Source organism: Antennarius striatus, chromosome 10 (assembly GCF_040054535.1).
Source record: "Antennarius striatus isolate MH-2024 chromosome 10, ASM4005453v1, whole genome shotgun sequence".
Taxonomy (NCBI): domain Eukaryota; kingdom Metazoa; phylum Chordata; class Actinopteri; order Lophiiformes; family Antennariidae; genus Antennarius; species Antennarius striatus.
The window spans coordinates 7,892,688-7,910,117 of NC_090785.1; the positions used below are offsets into that span (position 1 = coordinate 7,892,688).

A 17,430-nucleotide genomic window follows, 5' to 3' on the forward strand; every position below is an offset into this window, starting at 1 on the left:
AGGTGGACTTTGGCAGGTCAAGAGGAGCGCAGTGCTGTAGCACACAGGGTAGATCCTTGTAAACCCCCCCCCCGCACCCGCCCCAAATAGTTCAAAGGTGGTAGTGATGGAGCGGATGCCCAGCGAGGAAGTCCTCCCTTCAAAATGCAGATCATTCCCAGAATGCCGAGGCTCTGATGACACAATCTGTCTTGAAATGAGCATGGGTAGCATCAACTTCAACTTTTGGAGAACTCCAAGTAGCCGTGGGTGTGGTTTGAGGTTAGACTGCTGAGTTGTGATTCACCAGTCTAACATTTTTAAATGTGAGAATTCATGTTTCTTCTATAACTATCTCAACGGGGACCCAGAATACTTGAAGGGGATGTTAAATCATTGCTTCTGTGCAGGGAGTAATTACTGAGGTCAGACATTTGACAATGTAAGCGAAGCTGCTGTAAACATAATATGAGCTCCATAAGAATTTCCTTCAGATTTGACTTTTATCTCAAGTAGCTCCTGAATGTAGGACAAATTTTCTCAGTTTTTTCTTCCTAAGGAAAGTTTAATATGTTTAAAGAGTTTTCAAGTGTAGCGTTTTGGCCAAGATCATACTTTTCAGTTTGATGCTTGTTTGTTACCCGGAGTTAGATAATGTCAGATAGCCATGACTCCTGCATTAAACCCATCTGGGTGGCATCTGACTCAGGACTATTATGTGGAAACAAAAGCGTTTTATGATGCACTCTTGACAGTCAAAGTTCAAGCGATGTAGTCGCTCTGCTTTTGTGCTTGCTCCTTGAGCTCATCACTTTCAAGTTACGTCCCTCCCACGAACCTTTGTGTCGATGCTCCAAAGAGAAAAGGTGTCACAGTCCTTTTAAAACACAACAAATTTGTGTGTGAGTGTGTAACGGTCACAGCTCTCACAACCTGGCACTGCAAAGAGGTTTATGAGTCTCTTTTTTTTTGGTGTTTTTGTGCATTTATTTGTCACTTGCAGGGTCTGTCTAAGAGGGGGAGGTGCTGGTGGTGTAGTGAACGTACGCCAGAGCCATGATGCTCAGAGGTCGTCCCGCCAATGATTCCAGACGCTTCAGAGTCTCCATGTTGTCAGAGGAGAGGCCCATCCCACTGTCTGACTGTCCACCCTGAGGAGGACGCAGACAGATGAACAGTGAATAAGTGAGATTTTCAATGAGATCAATAGTATAAAGTAAAAAAAAGAAATTTCGGGGGATTTAAGAAATTATTTAAATTAAATATAAAAACCCTTCTAAAGGATTTTTCCATATTTTTAGGATTGTTTTTGGGTAGAGTTGAAAAAGGTGTAAGAGTTAAAACAATAAAAGCATGATCACTAGTTCATGTTGATCTAGGACTGGGTTTAAAGATCAGAAATATATTGTGAGCTCAAACCGCTAAAGATTTATCGACCCACCTCGAGGTCCTCGCTTGTCCCGTTGTCTGTGGTAACTTCATCAAAGGTTGTCACACTGGAAGGACGGACCTTGTTGTCCCTACCAAGAAAACATCTCCAGATTAAATCACCCAAATGTTCTTTCAATGCTTAGATAATCATTTAATTACACGAAATGAGAGCAAAGAGCGAAAACAAAACCTGCAGGAACGTAATCACTTGGATCGACGGTGTGAGCCATAGCTGACGTTTTACTTTGAAAGTACACCTTGTTTACTTTACATTTCAACACTCACAGGCTAAAACGACTGCTTAATTTGGCTTAAAAGGTAACTGTCATGACTGCGTTTCAACACCTTTTCAAGACACACACACACACACACACACACACACACACACACACACACACACACACACACACACACACACACACACACACACACGAGAGAGGCCTGCGAAAACCCAAGAGCTCAGCAAATGTTTTTCTAAGTTGATATCCATCTTGAATCTGCCTCCAAGGTTTTTTAATGGCATTCTTTACAGGAGTCACATTGGTGAAGGCTCTCTTCCTCGAAAGCTTCTGCGGGTATATTTTTCGTTGTTAACAAATCAGGGTTAAGGTTAGAGTTAGGTTAGAGTTAGGTGTTCCAAATTGTTCTGGTTGATCTTAGTCTGGAGCTGCCACAACTTCAAATTGTATATATATATATATATATATATATATATATATATATATATATATATATATATATATATATATATATATATATATATATATATATATATATATATATAAAGTTAATTTTTTTTTTTTTTTTTTTTTTAAATAATCGAAATTGAGAAACAGCTAAAGCTCCTTGCACAGCGAGTACACAGATTCATTCAAGGGACACAAGGATCAGGTTAACCACTTTTTACATTATGAACACTCGTACTAATAGATTGTTAGAATCTGGAACCCGGCTTTAAACGAAATGCTGAGAAAATCCTGCATTACATAAAAGATAATGCCAGAGTTTATTAACTCAGAAGTCAAACTACAATTTGCATATCGACAATTCCAATATCGTGGACCTTCTGACCTCAGGGTTGTTGCAGGTTTAAAGGAATAAAATAAAAATGGCCGATCCTCGAGCCCAACCTCGTCCACGTTCTCACCAGGTACTCCCAGAGTCGCGCTGGGAAAGGGGTCCCGTGGGCGTCTCCTCCGATGGCTCCGATCCAGACGGGTCTCCCCGCGCCAGCAGCGCTGTGTTGACGGGTATGTAGTGCTTCCCCTTCTAAATCAAACAAACAGAGACAGGACATCACAGCTTTCACAATTATTTTCCCATGATGTGAATTATAAGAGTCTTAAGTAAGCTGATACATGCAGCGCAAACACACACACACACACGTCAGAGAGCAGCCAAAGAAAATAAGGCTACGCCTAATGAATTCAATGCATCTCCTGAAGTTGTGGGAAGTGTCCAGCAGTGTAGCTACAGACTTATTGATTAGAGTCAAACCCCCTGTTTTATATGAGCTTTCACAGAGCCAGTTGTCGTGCAACGTATTTAGTATCGTGATATAATGTGTTGCCTTGTCCTCGCCTGTTATTACCTCACGGGATAATCTACAGTCGTGTATGGTCCGTGGAGAGGTGGTGGAAATTGATTCATTTACGTCTGGATTCCAGAGGCAGAAACACGACTACAGGAATCCTGATAATTCACATTGACCTGTTTGGATTCTGGACAGTTTCCTGTCATGAGAGGTCGTCTCTCTCCCACTTCCTTTCATTTCCATCCTTTTCCAAACTATTTGTTGAAACATGCTGGAAAAGCCTGACCGAAAAAAAATAAATAAATCTTATGTTACAGATTCAACTTCAAAAACAACAGTTTTGCTCCGATTGTCATGACGTACGAGGTGTCACACACGTCCGATCAGAGTGAACATACTGTAATTTGGCCTCAATCAGACTCGGGTCAGAGGTCGTGTCTCCATTGTGGTGACCTCTAGCAAACTGAACTGCATGCCATGAACCAGATGTATTGACTCCAGTCAGGTGGTTAATAGTAATGTGTCCCTCCAGTATTACATGACTACATAAAACTGCAGAACGCTGCTCTTTCCCCTAGCGTACAGTTGTCGGGCTGATTAGAACTAACAGCTATTAAACTTAAAGACAGCCTTTATAAAATCTTCCAACAGGTTGTGACATTTCCAGGCAAACATGCCAGACAAACGTTACGTTGCATCACGCTCAAAATTACATGAAGTGTGTTTTCGCTTATGAGACCGATGGGGCCTTTTCAAAGTGACCCAAATGTTTTCTGTGGAATGAGTCATTGACTCATTCTGCAAAAACTAGTGACTGATGTTGTCCAACATATTTGGTATAGATTTTAAAGTATGCAGGGATTCAGACCTGAGATTTCAGTTTCAATATTTGACACACACAGAGAAAACTTTAAGTTTCGATCTGAGGTCCACAGCTGCTGATCATAAACCCTTCATTCCAGCTACGGTACGCAATGAGGTTTGACTCCAATGACCTTTCTTTTCAATCACACCTGTTGCACGCTGGCCTGAAGCAGATCTCCCATCCTTTCCACCAACTCTGTGAATGTCGGTCGCTTCTGGGGCTCGCCCTGCCAGCAGTCCAGCATGGTTTGATATCTATGAGCAAAAAAACATCCCGATGAACACTGATGATGTCACAGCCTGCAGAATGCACGTGGTTAATACAATGAAGTCTCTTCAGTCATTCGTCTTTCATTCATCATTAATTACAAGTCTCTTTTCATTGTGTTTGTTAAACCGTTCATGCATGCACCATCCCGCCTCCATCCCGTTGCCTGCCTCTGATTGGCTCGTGGGCTTGGGAAACGAGAGCTGACGAGCTGTCAGCGGCTCTGTCCATGTGGGAAGGCTCAGGGCCTTGGTGTGAGTTTCCATTGCACTGGTCTGGCTCATATTGAGAAGGAATTTAGAAACTGCGGCTGCTGTTTAACGATGGATACTGTTCCTGTTGCCACGCTGACCACTTTACCCACACACATCTTTTTTTTTTTTTTTGTAAATAGAACTATTTACTCCCTTTTGGCATCGTGTTTTTCCTCTAGTCTGAGTGCCCTGAGACGCAGATGGAGTTTTTGCTATTGTGTGTCCTCCTTCCTCTCCATCTGTGTTTGTGTGCAGGACATTCAGGCTCGACTGAAAGAAACCAAATGGCTGATTCCATAGGAGCGTAGAGTATACTTGTCCAGGTGCTAGCCCTCGTAGCAGTGACAGGATGTGGAGATCATGATCACAGCTTTCATGCATGTCGTGGGGAGGTGGTTGGTTATGGTGTGGGGGGATAGGGGGGGTGGACACATTGTATGACTTCACAATTTGAACCACATTTCCTGCCTGGTCCACAATGAGAATAAATGGTCTGCCGGCATTTTTTGGGTCTTGAGGGACTGTAGTGTTTCTACGGGGGGGGACTCCATACAACTGAACTACATGTGAGCTGGTGAGGAAAGATGGGAAATGAGCATCCTATTCATTGTCTGCCCACTCTGTGAGCAGCATCTGCTGAATTCCTCTGCAAAGCATCAGGAAGGATCTTATTAACGGACAAACATTCCTGATGAATCATTGCTGTGGTGACACAAATTAATTGCTCAATATTTTTTTATGTAATCTCATCTGATTTTTAACATTGATAAATCGTGAGTTGGGGGATTTTACAGACGTGATCGACTGCAGATGTTTATAGAGGATCAGAAGAATTCCACCCAACAAGTCATTAATAAAGCCTAGAATTAGTGCATTAGTGTGCATCACATTTAGCGTATATCAGCAGGCGCTATCTTTAAATTAGGCATTACAGCCATGAGCACACAAAATAACCTGACAGGTTCATTGGTTTAGATGGAATGTACGAGAGATGCTTGGCACCAGCCGGTCTGCATCAGCAGATCCTCTGTTCTGACCGACAACAACAGCCTGCACCGCATTTCACGTATAATTTCCAATCGTTGTTCCCTTTGCGACGCTAAATGAATTCATCCAGTTAGATTTACACGAGGTGATGGTTCCTTTGATATCGCACAGCTTTTAAGCAGAAATGCATCATCGTGTTTTTAAAACAAACATAGGAATCATTTTAAATTCAAACCAGTTCAACACACGTATGTGTTGAACTGGTTTGCAGCTGCAGAATCCAGACTGACAGCCCTGATACCAGGAAGAGATCTTCCTGTTCTCCCACAGATATTCATGTCCAGGGCGCTGAATCGGCACTGGTCTCCGTCACTGGGAGTTGGGTATGCACCGCTGTCAGCCACAAAATGCTTCAGAGCTTCAAACCTGCCACCGCTGAGCTAATCAGCAGCTAATGTTTCCTCCTGCAGCATTAAGAGCAGGATTACCTTTGATTCTTATCAGGAACCTCTGACCTGCTGGTGGAACCACAAAGAGGGTGAAGTTACAACCTCTCCTCTTAGTCATACATCCATATGGGAGTTTTTCTTTACTGGCTGCCTTGATTTTCTTGGCCTTAGTGTGGAGAACGTATTGACTTTCTACTTCTAGATCTACATAGAGTGATAGTTAAGTTGCGTCATATCTTGTTTTAAGTGATTACATTACCCCTGATAGGTTTTCATTTTCAGTCTTTATCTAATATTTGCAACACAGAGTGAGAGAAGAGGAAAGAAAATCCGCTATTTGACTCAGCGTGTGGCTTCCAAAGCACACTTCATTGTTCTCCTAAAGTTGGACAGCATGGAGGTAACAGCTTATTTTCATTTGCTGCTAAGTGAAAGATGGTGAACATGAACGCTCACATTTCAGAGGAAGAGTATTCTGGTGCTCTCATCCTGATCCCTTCTTTCAGCCTGCAGCAAAATTCTTCATCAATTTGGATGCCGGGGTACGGGGAGGCACCTAGGAGAGAGGAGAGTTTCACACGTTAAGTTAATCATCATGTGCAAAAATAAAATAAAAATAAAAATGTACCTTTGTTTAACTTTATTTCTTTCTTGGTTTGATGAAGCATGGGGGAATTATTGGGGAATTATGTGTGATGTTAATAATGAAAAATGTTCTAAAAACTTGACATTACTATTCATACACTAGTGGAGCAACATTTTGCTTCATTAAGACAATGAGAATATGATCAGTAGATTTTGATATATAATATAAGTGGCTGACTGGTGTGAAAGTGGAGCCACCTGCACACTGCAGCCTTCACTCCCTGTTGGGAATGTTAATCTTTCATTACCGGTGAACCGGAGTCACCTCCTAACTTCAATAACACGTCACAGCAAATCCTCCTGTGAGCTTGTGTGCTGATAAATATGATAGAATGGTGTGAAGCTGCTTTAGATGGATGATGTAACTATGATCCACTCCACATACAGTAAATATGTGATGCTGTTAAAGTTGGATCTCTGAGTTATGGATCTGTCTAACTCACCAACCACGGCAGCATTGATTTTATTTGCCTTTGAACCGTACTACTGGCATCAAACTGGGAGTTTAGAGCCAAAGCCTGCACACCCGGGCCCCTATGCAAACACACTCTACTGTCTTATATCAAATATCCAGCTTTTGTTGGCTTTGGAAAATAAATCCGATTTTATGTTATTGACGGCTTTTTGGGTCATTAAAAATTTCTTATGCTTGAATTCCGTCACACAATATAAAATATCACCCAAAGCTATAGAGAAAACAAGGATTCAGAGTTCGAATGCTTCTAAAGGAATTCAGCTGACTGCATTTGTAGAGAATAAAATCTGTGATTTGTGTCAAAAAATATTTTTATCAAGTAGAGGAGTTCTGGTGAGATTACAGCGGAGCTGATCGAGGTCCTGGGGCGCCTCGAGGCTTACAGACTCGTCCATACAGTGTGTCTGGATGGATTGGGATCTCTCTTGTGGGGTCTCTGCCTCCCTATGTGTGGCCTGTGGATTAACAACGGGATCCAGTACCACTGTGACGATGATCAGAGTATTTCTGGGATGTGGAACAGCAGGACTGCTTAAGTCAGCGGTGTCAAACTCGTTTTCACCGAGGGCCACATCAGGATGATGGCTGTCCTCAAAGGGCCAGATGTAACTAATAAATGTAACTAAATGTAACTCAATGTAATGTAAAATAATTGTAACTACTCCTTAAGGTTAAATATCTTTGAATTTATTAGAGTACTTGTTGCTCTGTTATAACATAAATCTTTTTAATTTTTATAAATAAATTCATTTTTAGACACTGACCAATTATGCTCTCGCGGGCCACATAAAATGATGTGGCGGGCCACATTTGGCCCCCGGGCCTTGAGTTTGACTCATGTGGCTTAAGTGATAGTGATGGCCTTGGGACTGCCTGGTTGTTTATCCTTAGCCTCTTCTTATTTCTGATGTATTAAGCATCAACTTTATTTAGAATTCTACTTCCAAGGAAGCCTGTTTTTCTAACGATAAGTGTGTGAAGCCCCCACGCCAAGTAGCCTGTAGGTCCGAACAGTTAGCTACAGAGCCTTGAATATTTAAACCCTCGGAAAATCATTCATGTCGCCCTGAAACTTTCCACCCCCAAACAGGATCAGGTTGCAAATCTCATGTTTTTGCTATTTTGTCTGGCTGATTTTACATCCTTGTATCCTGATTTATTTTTCTGAGGCCCTGATAACAACCCCCAGATGTGCAAGTGTTCCTCTAATGGAAAATATTTGTGAGAAAAAGAGGGAGAAAGGGACACAAGTGGAGTGAGGAAATACAAAAGGGGAAAGTGTCATGGTGACGTCAGAGTGCTTTTCATTTAAAGAATATTCAATTTGACACACTTCTCTTTAAAGCGCAGCAGCTCACGACGAGGCGTGGCAGCGATTCAACAGCCGCACATTCAGAAAGCACAGAGCAGCCATACATCCAACCCTGGTTCTCTGCTGATTCACACTTAATCTTATGTGTCCCATGGTGACTTTTAAACATACAGTATTTCACATTGAGTCTAGCTATAGAAACATGCAGCGGTCCTGCGCCTCGGTGTGCAGGCGGTCACGGACAGACACACAATGCCGCCTCACAGGCCATGAAGGTGTCACAGCAGGGACACACACTTTCACCAGGCTTGGCTGCAGTGTGTTTGTGTTGCCAGTTGGGAATAAATGGATAAAATAAAAGAGGAGGAGTTCTTTTCTTTTATACGCTGGAGCTATTTGAACTTCAGTGACATTTCGCTCACACAATTTGCATGAAATTAATTATCTCAGGTTAATTCAAGCCAAGGCTCTTTGTCCCTGACTCGCAAGTACATAGTGGAAGACATTCTTGTGAACGGCTCTGAACACTTTTTGTAGCTGAAAATCCAACGTCAGAATCCTCACTTCTTCTTGTTTTACTCACCCAGCGAGAAGATCTCCCACATGAGAATGCCAAAAGACCAAACGTCACTCTGAGTCGTGTAGATCTTGTCAAAAATGGCCTCAGGTGCCATCCACTTCAGCGGTAGTCTAGCCTGCACAGGTATTGAGATGAAAAAAAAAGTTGAATTCACTGATGTACAGATTTGTTTCATAATTGCAGACTTTAATCAGCTGTTTTTGTTTTCTGGAGGATTTTTATTACAATATTGAAAATTATGTTATAACTGCAACCAGCTGCTCTCTAGGTAGCTCTGTAATATATAAATCTATTACTCAATGTACTTTGCTTGAGAGACATGAACCAATTGTTAATAAATTATCAATCACTTACTTTCTTGAAGAAAAAACATTACAAAGTTTAGGTTTTAAAACATATTTTGAAACAGAAAATTTTTCATATTTATTTATTTTTGTTTTACAATAGATGTGACAATGTTTTTGGCTTTGTGGATGAAAAAAAAAATTAAGCTATGCTTATATCTGTGCTTGTTTTCCACCGAACAGTAAATAGAAAAAACCTGGAAAGTAATTCTAGGCTTTATTGAACTTACATCTCCTTTGCGCACATAATCGGGGTCTTTGTAGATGTCTCTGGCAAGTCCAAAATCACAAATTTTCACAACATTATTGTCAGAAAGCAGGATGTTTCGTGCAGCCAAATCACGATGGATGCACTAATGGAAAAAAGAGAATGAATAAAATAAAGCGACTTTTAGAAATATAGGAGCAGCTTTCTGCAAGTAATTGATTCACAATTGTCTTCTACACGCTGTGAAGAACGACCGCTGGCAGAGGAACACATGGTCAAGTCATCAGTGGTATTACAACAGGACGTGATGTGTTCCATATCCAGGATAACAAATGGTCTGCAGCAAGTTATTTACAACAATGGTTCACTTCTCTAATCAGTTCCATCCGCCCTCACAAAAATGGCTTGAAAAATTAATGACTAGCTCTCAGATTCCAAAGCACTGGAATAATAAGGAATAATATCCAACAAATAACAGGTGAGAGGAGATTTTATCAAAGCCAAATGTTTTAATCCATCATTTGCTTCACATTTGTTTATTTTCAGTGCAGAAACTGACCCTGCATGCATGTTGTCTCCCTGATTCTGAGTAGTTTGCAGGTGAATCTGTTTAGATACTGTGGATTTTTCTGGTTAAAAAGAAACCATTAAAGAATGGATTAAATAGCTTCCCTCCAGGATTAATAGAGTATCCATCCATCAATCATCTGCAATGATCCTTCAGGATAGTAAAGTGTGCCCATCTTTAAATCAAATTACCTTGGTCTTAAAATGAAAACACTGAAAGAATCCAACAATAACTAAAACACATTTTCAAAATTACCTTGCGTGAAGCCAAGAACTCCATGCCTTTTGCAACCTGGAAGCTGTAGGAGATCAAATCTTCCAGTGTCAGAACTCGTTTATATAAATCTTCACACTCTGTGGAATAAAAGTAGAACATTTTCTCAGTGAGGCAGATTTTTCTAAATGTTCTAACACAAACCGTTCACCTCATATAGCCTTAAAATCAAGTCAAGCCTGAATCAGTTCAATGCTGTAGAGACACAAACACATTACAGGTCCTCCTGTTTCTGTCATGTCAGGTGAAATGTGCTGTCATGGCTCTGGCCTGCTGATCAGGGAGGGGCTCACATGGAGTCCTTCCACCTCAGGGCCCACCTGAGTAAACAGCTAATCAAACCAGAAATAACACATCAGCACACAACATGACCGACGTGCTGCGCTCCCGACACTCAGGTCAGGACAGGAAATAAACAGACACCTCCCCAGACTCAGTGGGGGGGGGGGGCTGGCTCCCGCTGCAGCGATTGTACTGCCGAACAGGAGGAAACATCCCATCAGACGTGGGCTCGAAAACAATCTGAGGGGAGCTTTCGTTCCTGATCAGGAGGGGTGGAGCAAAGGTGACAGGACGGAGACAGCAGGGGAGAAGGGGGGGGCAAATAGATGGAGGAGGGTTGCAGGGATTGAAAGGAAGCAAGACGTGCTTGGCCTTTACCTTCTTCCCCTTCCTCTGAGTCACAGTAGCTCTTATCTTCGATGAAGCCAGAGCTGTCTGAGCTTCCGGTGCTGGCCACGCTCTCCAGGCGGCGCTTCATCAGCTCGCTCAGATCCACCCCCAGCCCCGAGGACACCACCTTACCGTCCTGGCTCTGCCCGGCACACACACACGTCACGCAGGATTTAAGGGTAAACGTAAGACTTTCCTAACATGGTTGTCAAAGCAGACACTCCCTGCTGAAACTGCTGACGAGATCGTTCATGGAATAATGAGGACGAACGAGAATGATAGTAAATCTAAAGGAATAACAGCTCATCACTCACCTTGTAGACGATAAAGTCGTCCCTCTTGCCTCTCAGATAGTTGGACAAGTTGCCATATTTGCATATTTCAACTATGATCATCAACGGGCCTGTTCAAATGGAATATTTGTTATTGTTACTATCATTCATGCTATTCAGATAAACTTTTAAGGTTAAACTGACCCTGACATTTTTCCTCCATGTTGTGTTTCTCTATATTCATACTCTGCATTATGACTTGATTTTGAAGTGCTTACCTCCAGGTTTGGTGCACGCTCCCAGCAGGTTGACCACGTTCAAGTGGTGGCCAATGTGGATCAGGATTTTTAACTCTGACATCAGAGCTTTCCGCTCATTCGATGTAGCTCCTCCTGCAATGGTGCAGAAGTTCTAATAGTGCTGGGTTGTAATCACTAAGAACCTTCACTAGAATAATACACACCTTTAATGTCACTACTATGAGTCATTTCCATCATTTAATGTGACATCACGATGCTGTGAAACTAAATGCCTGTTGAGATCATTTACGAAGAAAAAAAATATTTTCACTAGTTGACTTAAGAAAATGATTAGACTTAAGTTTTTTTTAACATTTTTTACATTACATTTTATATTTTTTTTTTTTCTGTCTTACACATATTTAATGAGGAAACTCTTTGAAATATAAATAAAAAGTAGAAACAAGCCTGAAGACTATTAATGATTATTACTATTATATTTCAATGAAATACGAGGAGAAATAATGACTTAATATCTTTTCAGACCAAACGATAAGAAGCAGCTTTTCATTGAGGACTCCATAAAGATAAATGTCTGCCAGATAAAAAGGGGGCTGCTTACGTTACATACCTGATATTCATTTTGAATTAAGGAGATTTAGATTTAGAGGTTTTATGTTACTATAACTTACAAGATATTTATAAGTTAAAACCTAAAGCAGCCGGGGAGTCTCTGGCTCCACGGTCAATTTGAGGAGACCTGCTGCTTTCCATTAAGTCTGACCTACACCAACAGCCAGAGAGTCTGCTCCTCTCAGGTGATTTATGCTGAGACATGATGAACGATTACTGGTCCAACCAACAGCCCTGTGCTTCATCCTCACTGATGCATCATCCTCATGTCATCATTCACTGCAGTTTGCCTTTTAGCAATGTAAATAAATAAGTAAAGATCCATCATTTATTGTGAAATGCTGTGTTTATGTTTCTTCTATGGAAATACTTTAAAAAACAAGACTGGACACAGAAGTAGTTTCCAAATGTTAGTCTCTACTGTGTGCCAAATATAAACACATTTCACAGCTCATGTTGTTGTTTGAATTTCATCTTATTGAACCCTTTTCAAACTCCTTTTTGCACGTTCTAATCTGAGCTGTCACACAAGTATAAACTTCATCAGGATTGGAAATGGAGGTCTTAGCCTCTACCTTTGACTGCACTTTGTGAGGAATAGGCATTGCATGCTTAGAACCGATACACCATCCACAAATTAATTGCAGGCACATGTCGTGCAGCAGCTGAGTCTGTTCCGCATTCAAAGAACAAATCCCCTGCAGAAATGTTTGGTATTTGTTATTCATTGAATACTGACACGGTAAGGTAATACGGTAGATGCTGGAGTGAAGCTGACCTGTCTTTCACCGCCGACCCCACCATGGGGGTCACATGCTCAAAATATAGTTATGTCCAAAAAAATGATTTAGGATCTTCTTTATCATTTTACCTTTGAGCATTTTGACAGCCACAGTCTTGCATGTGGAGACTTTGTTGATCCCAAATGCAGAAGCCTCCACCACTTTTCCAAAAGCTCCATGGCCGAGGGTTTTGCCTGGTAAATGAAGAAGTTGTTTGCTTTATGTAAAACCAGAATTGTTATTCATAAAACATCATGTTAACATATTTAAAATGGATTCAGAGGAGCATGCTTCAGCATTTTAAAAGGATGGCAGCACTCACCTAGTTGCAGACGGTCACGGGGAAACTCCCATTTACTGCTGTCGTACTGCAGGAGGTCATTCTGATCTTTGAGGGGACACTCATCAGGGTCAATGATGATCGACGGACCCATCTTGTAATGAGCTGGTTGCTGAAGGTGATTGAGGACACGCTTGAATTAAACAATCAGGATGTTTTTGACAGTGAGAAAATCAAAAATTCCTATTTTTGGCACATTCCGTTCTCAACTGGAGGCCATACCATCCTTAAATACAAACATGAAATTAGTACTTCCAGGGAATGTGGACATTATAAACACTGGCTAAATTTATCCTTCCATTAAACCGTTTTCTCAAGAGACGTGATTCAGTTGCTTCCATTAAGTCAGCGGAACTAAATTCATCGAAATGAACTCACAAACATTTACCCAACGCTGTCACTCGCTTGGCTTTTTTGAACTTCCCATATTTTGGCAAACACTAATCTCATGTGTTTTGTGAAGAAAAAAGGAAAAAAAGGAATGATGCAACACTTTACCTTCCTTAGCTTGCGGATGAAGAGAATAAGCATGAGCCAGAGGAATGTGGCTGCAGCTCCTGTGCACACCAAGATGATTACCTCAATGTTTTGCTTCCCTTCATCCCCTGGAAAGAGAAGAACTGCACTAAAACCACCAGCCCAGAGAAAAACAGCCAAAGAAATAACAAAGAAACAAAGAAGATCCATACATTTTCACATTGTACTGATGGAAATTTTTTGAAGAATTGTGACCAGAAACAAATACATTTGTTACAAATAAGGGAATAGATTGTTCATTTATCTGAAGATGTGCAGACTTTTTTTTTTTTTAATCTGACAGAGAGATTGTATAAAAGTTGGAAGTGGAAACAGACTTTGCTGTTTATTTCTGTAGTGGCTGGAACATGTAAACCACACTTTTTCCTGTGGTGTTTTCTTGCAAACAGTGTAACTGTCTGTGTTGTCACCCTGAAAGCCTATACCATCTGAATCTGCACCAAATCTTTCTGCCTCTTATATCATGTGTTCCTTGTTTAAACAGCCAAAGCAGAACATGCATACATCTTATTGCTGTAATATCTTGGAGGCGATGGAATGCATAACAATGCTCTGAAGTTGGACATGAAGAGAAATCAAGCTCACCGACACTTCCACATACTGTACAACACACATGTGTGAAATGCACAGGTGCACACACACAGACACGCAAAGGGACAGGCCTATGGTATGTTTCCCGATCCTCAGCTTTCGTAGCGGTCTATTCAGAGGTCGTACCCCCCACCCCCTGCCTCCAAAGGTGAGGACGCACAACCAGAGCCTTGATCGTTCAACCTGAAGAAGAATTCACTTCCTGGCAGCCACAAATTTTCCAGCCAGGGGAGACTTTTCAAACCAAAAGTGCTGTTTGCAGACTATTTGTTTGCATTTGTGACAGGAATGCATCAGGCTCAGTGTGTATTTGATGTGATCTGCAGCCCACTTGATTTAAGGACACACCATTCCAAGCTGGGGAAACAAGCAGGTCAGAATACAGACATTGGAATGTGGATAATAGACTCACCCAGCACAGTCACAACGGCGCTTGTCTGAGCCACGCCCTCAGTGTTTCTGGCTACGCACTTGTAGAGACCTTCATCGTCTTTCTTTACCCGCTCAATGGTGAGAATTCCATCTTCTCCCAGGGTGATACCTACAACACACAAACTCTCTGTCAAGATAACACCATAATGTTTGAAACAGCGGTACACTTAACAGCGGCAGCCGTGCAACAGCAACTGAAATGCTATCCACTTCAAGGCACTTGAACTCGTGACCGTGGCTGAAAATAGCTGTTTATAGAAAAAACTTGAAACTCTATATTTCTATATTTAATAATGCATATGCATATAAATCTAGAATGGCTTTTGTTTTTCATTCTCATGGGGGCTGGAGCCTGTCCAAGCTTACACTGGATGAGGTGATCCGTCTGTCTGTCTGTCCGTCCGTCTGTCTGTCTATTAGAATAAACTTCAGTGGCCTGGAAAAGCGTTTTCCGCTCAAGTGGGGGGATTCATGCTTGTCTTTTGTGACAACATGCCTTCCAATGAAGAACTTTTCTCTAAAAAAAAAAAAAAAAGTTGGCCTGGATTTTGACCTACTGGGGAAACTGTCAGCAGATTTCAAAGAGAATCATAGCTCCATCTGCTGATAGTGTGGCTTTACTAATAAAATATATTCATTCTCTTCCTGATCTTGGCCTGGTTGTGCAGCATTTTGGTAATACTGACCTCATAGCACTTGTCACCAAAACTGGAAACAAATATCATTTATTACATCCTAATAACACATAGATGAATAGTCTCAGTTTACCTGGGCCTTCTTTTACTGGAAAGCCATTCTTGTACCAGGTGATGTCAGGACGAGGGACTCCCAGAGCGAAGCACGCCAGCATCAGGCTGCTGCTACTGTTCACATTTTGATTAGTCAGGTTTTGACTCAGCCACGGTTGTTTTTTCGCTGCACCAAACAGAAAAAAATAATAATCGAGAAATAATGAATTAGAGGTGAGGATGCTCTATTCTTGTCCCGTCTGGACATGTGATTGATGGAGTAACGGAGTGTCTTCCTGTTTTGTGTTTGTCCTAACCAGATGGTAGCATTCCCAGGTAATGCACAACTGTGACTAATTTTATTTTGGTACATCAGCTGGTGAATTGGTAACAGATATATTTAATGACAATTACAAAAGAAAACGCAATCATCTCCTAACAGCTTACCGTCAACGATGACTACCGCCTTCCTGAGTTTGTCTTTCTTATGGAGCTTGTATGCTTGGCACTTGTACCCTGCCGTGTTGTTTTGGGACACATTGTGCAGTCGCAGAGACAGAGAGATGGAATAGTTGCTGTGCACAAGACCGGCAACATTGGTAGTGACTGTTTGATTCAAAGCATCCAACCACAGTAGGTCTGTATAGAGGTAGCGAACCGCCCGACAGGTCAGAGTGATGTCATCCCCCTCGATGGCTTCCAGAGGTTCTACGGTGATTTCCTCATGGTGATCTGGACAAATTAGAGATCATGTCATCTGTTCAGCACACATTAAAAGAGACACACATCCCGCTGGCACAAAAACCTGCTTTTGACAGTAACTTTGGGCACAAAAGCCGTTCATTTCAGGAAAAGGAATGTCAAATGTTGCAGTTATTTCCTGTTTCATCACCGCTAATTGGAAGCATGTTGTCAATGGACAGCGTCGCTGACGGCGCTCCAGCACTCATCCGTTTGGAGGGAGGCTGAGTCTGGGCCCCCCAGGGGAACCAGACTGTGCTTGTTTATTCAAATTGCTGGAAAGCTCTCCGTGTTCCGTAAGAGAGGACAGCTGTTATTACATTTCTGTCCTCTTTTCTTGCGGCATTCCTATTTTTCTATTTTCCTCACCTCTGGAACAGCAAAATTCCTCAGGGGAATTCTTTCCTGCCTGGGAGACTAATATGTGATACTTGGCGTTCACTTAGTTATGGGTCCACATGTATCTATCCCTCCCCCAAAAGCATCCTCGGGAAGATGTGACGATGTGCTAGGAAACACGATTCACTTTAATCTTAAAGTAAACTGTGTTTGTGTGCGATGACACCTCATCTCCACTGTCATTACATAACCGCCTCCACGGTATTTATGTTGGGAACATTTGGAAATGCTCAGCGACACATGAAAAAGTAAGTTCTCCAAAGCAGAAGGCTCTCTGAGAATGACCTGCTGGCACGGGGGGCAGGAATGCAGTTACTCATTGCTGCTTTTAACCCGGTGCCATTATAGCGCTCCATATGGCTCAGGACGCGTTTGCCTCTCTTCCGCCTGAAGCTGCTGAACTACAGAGGAAGATGGTTTCAATTAATGCCCCCCTTTAGTTTCTTTATTGCACAATACAATCTGCACATTCCTCCGCTGTTCTTGGAATTCATTACATCGTGTGTACTTTGTAGATTTTCAGATCAATTGAAATAATCTGGCATACAGTCTGTCATGCTTTTCAGATATTGCAATAAAACCCAGCGGTGTGTTGCTGGAGCGCTGGTGATTTATATGATGGTATTTCAGCTGTGTTACTCTGGTAACCCACTTACCATTAACATAGAAAGGGAGGGTCATCATGCTGCTGCCCTCTACATTCTGAGCCACACAGGTGTACTTCCCCGACACATTGGCCTCTCCTATCACGAGGGTGCTCACAGTCTAAACAGGACCGAAAAAATGGATTATTACTGATTAATCAGTACGATTAAAACAGGTTCATTCTTTACATGACAACTCAATCCAATGGGATTCTCTCTTTTATTCCTTGGACTTTAGGAGACCCTGTT

At 41.8% G+C, this 17,430-nt stretch overlaps 1 protein-coding gene across 3 annotated transcripts in view; it reads right to left on the reverse strand.

The window, feature by feature from the left end:
- The window catches only part of kdrl (kinase insert domain receptor like), a 34,929-nt gene that overhangs the window by 3,066 nt on the left and 14,433 nt on the right, over positions 1 to 17,430 (reverse strand). For 2 of the 3 annotated variants that reach the window (XR_011037174.1, XM_068325353.1), the window contains exons 12-29: positions 17,194 to 17,302; positions 15,845 to 16,129; positions 15,438 to 15,584; positions 14,650 to 14,778; positions 13,608 to 13,714; positions 13,092 to 13,221; positions 12,859 to 12,963; positions 11,394 to 11,507; positions 11,158 to 11,246; positions 10,832 to 10,985; positions 10,154 to 10,251; positions 9,353 to 9,475; positions 8,782 to 8,893; positions 6,223 to 6,322; positions 3,958 to 4,063; positions 2,558 to 2,679; positions 1,421 to 1,499; positions 1,027 to 1,130 (exon numbers count right to left, since the gene is read on the reverse strand). Coding sequence is in view for 2 of the 3 variants with exons in the window: in XM_068325353.1 (XP_068181454.1) it covers positions 1,027 to 1,130; positions 1,421 to 1,499; positions 2,558 to 2,679; positions 3,958 to 4,063; positions 6,223 to 6,322; positions 8,782 to 8,893; positions 9,353 to 9,475; positions 10,154 to 10,251; positions 10,832 to 10,985; positions 11,158 to 11,246; positions 11,394 to 11,507; positions 12,859 to 12,963; positions 13,092 to 13,221; positions 13,608 to 13,714; positions 14,650 to 14,778; positions 15,438 to 15,584; positions 15,845 to 16,129; positions 17,194 to 17,302 (2,213 nt within the window). In the remaining variant the exon portion in view is untranslated. The remainder of the gene's footprint in view (positions 1 to 1,026; positions 1,131 to 1,420; positions 1,500 to 2,557; positions 2,680 to 3,957; positions 4,064 to 6,222; positions 6,323 to 8,781; positions 8,894 to 9,352; positions 9,476 to 10,153; positions 10,252 to 10,831; positions 10,986 to 11,157; positions 11,247 to 11,393; positions 11,508 to 12,858; positions 12,964 to 13,091; positions 13,222 to 13,607; positions 13,715 to 14,649; positions 14,779 to 15,437; positions 15,585 to 15,844; positions 16,130 to 17,193; positions 17,303 to 17,430) is intronic. The other variant, XM_068325354.1, reaches the window with a different exon arrangement.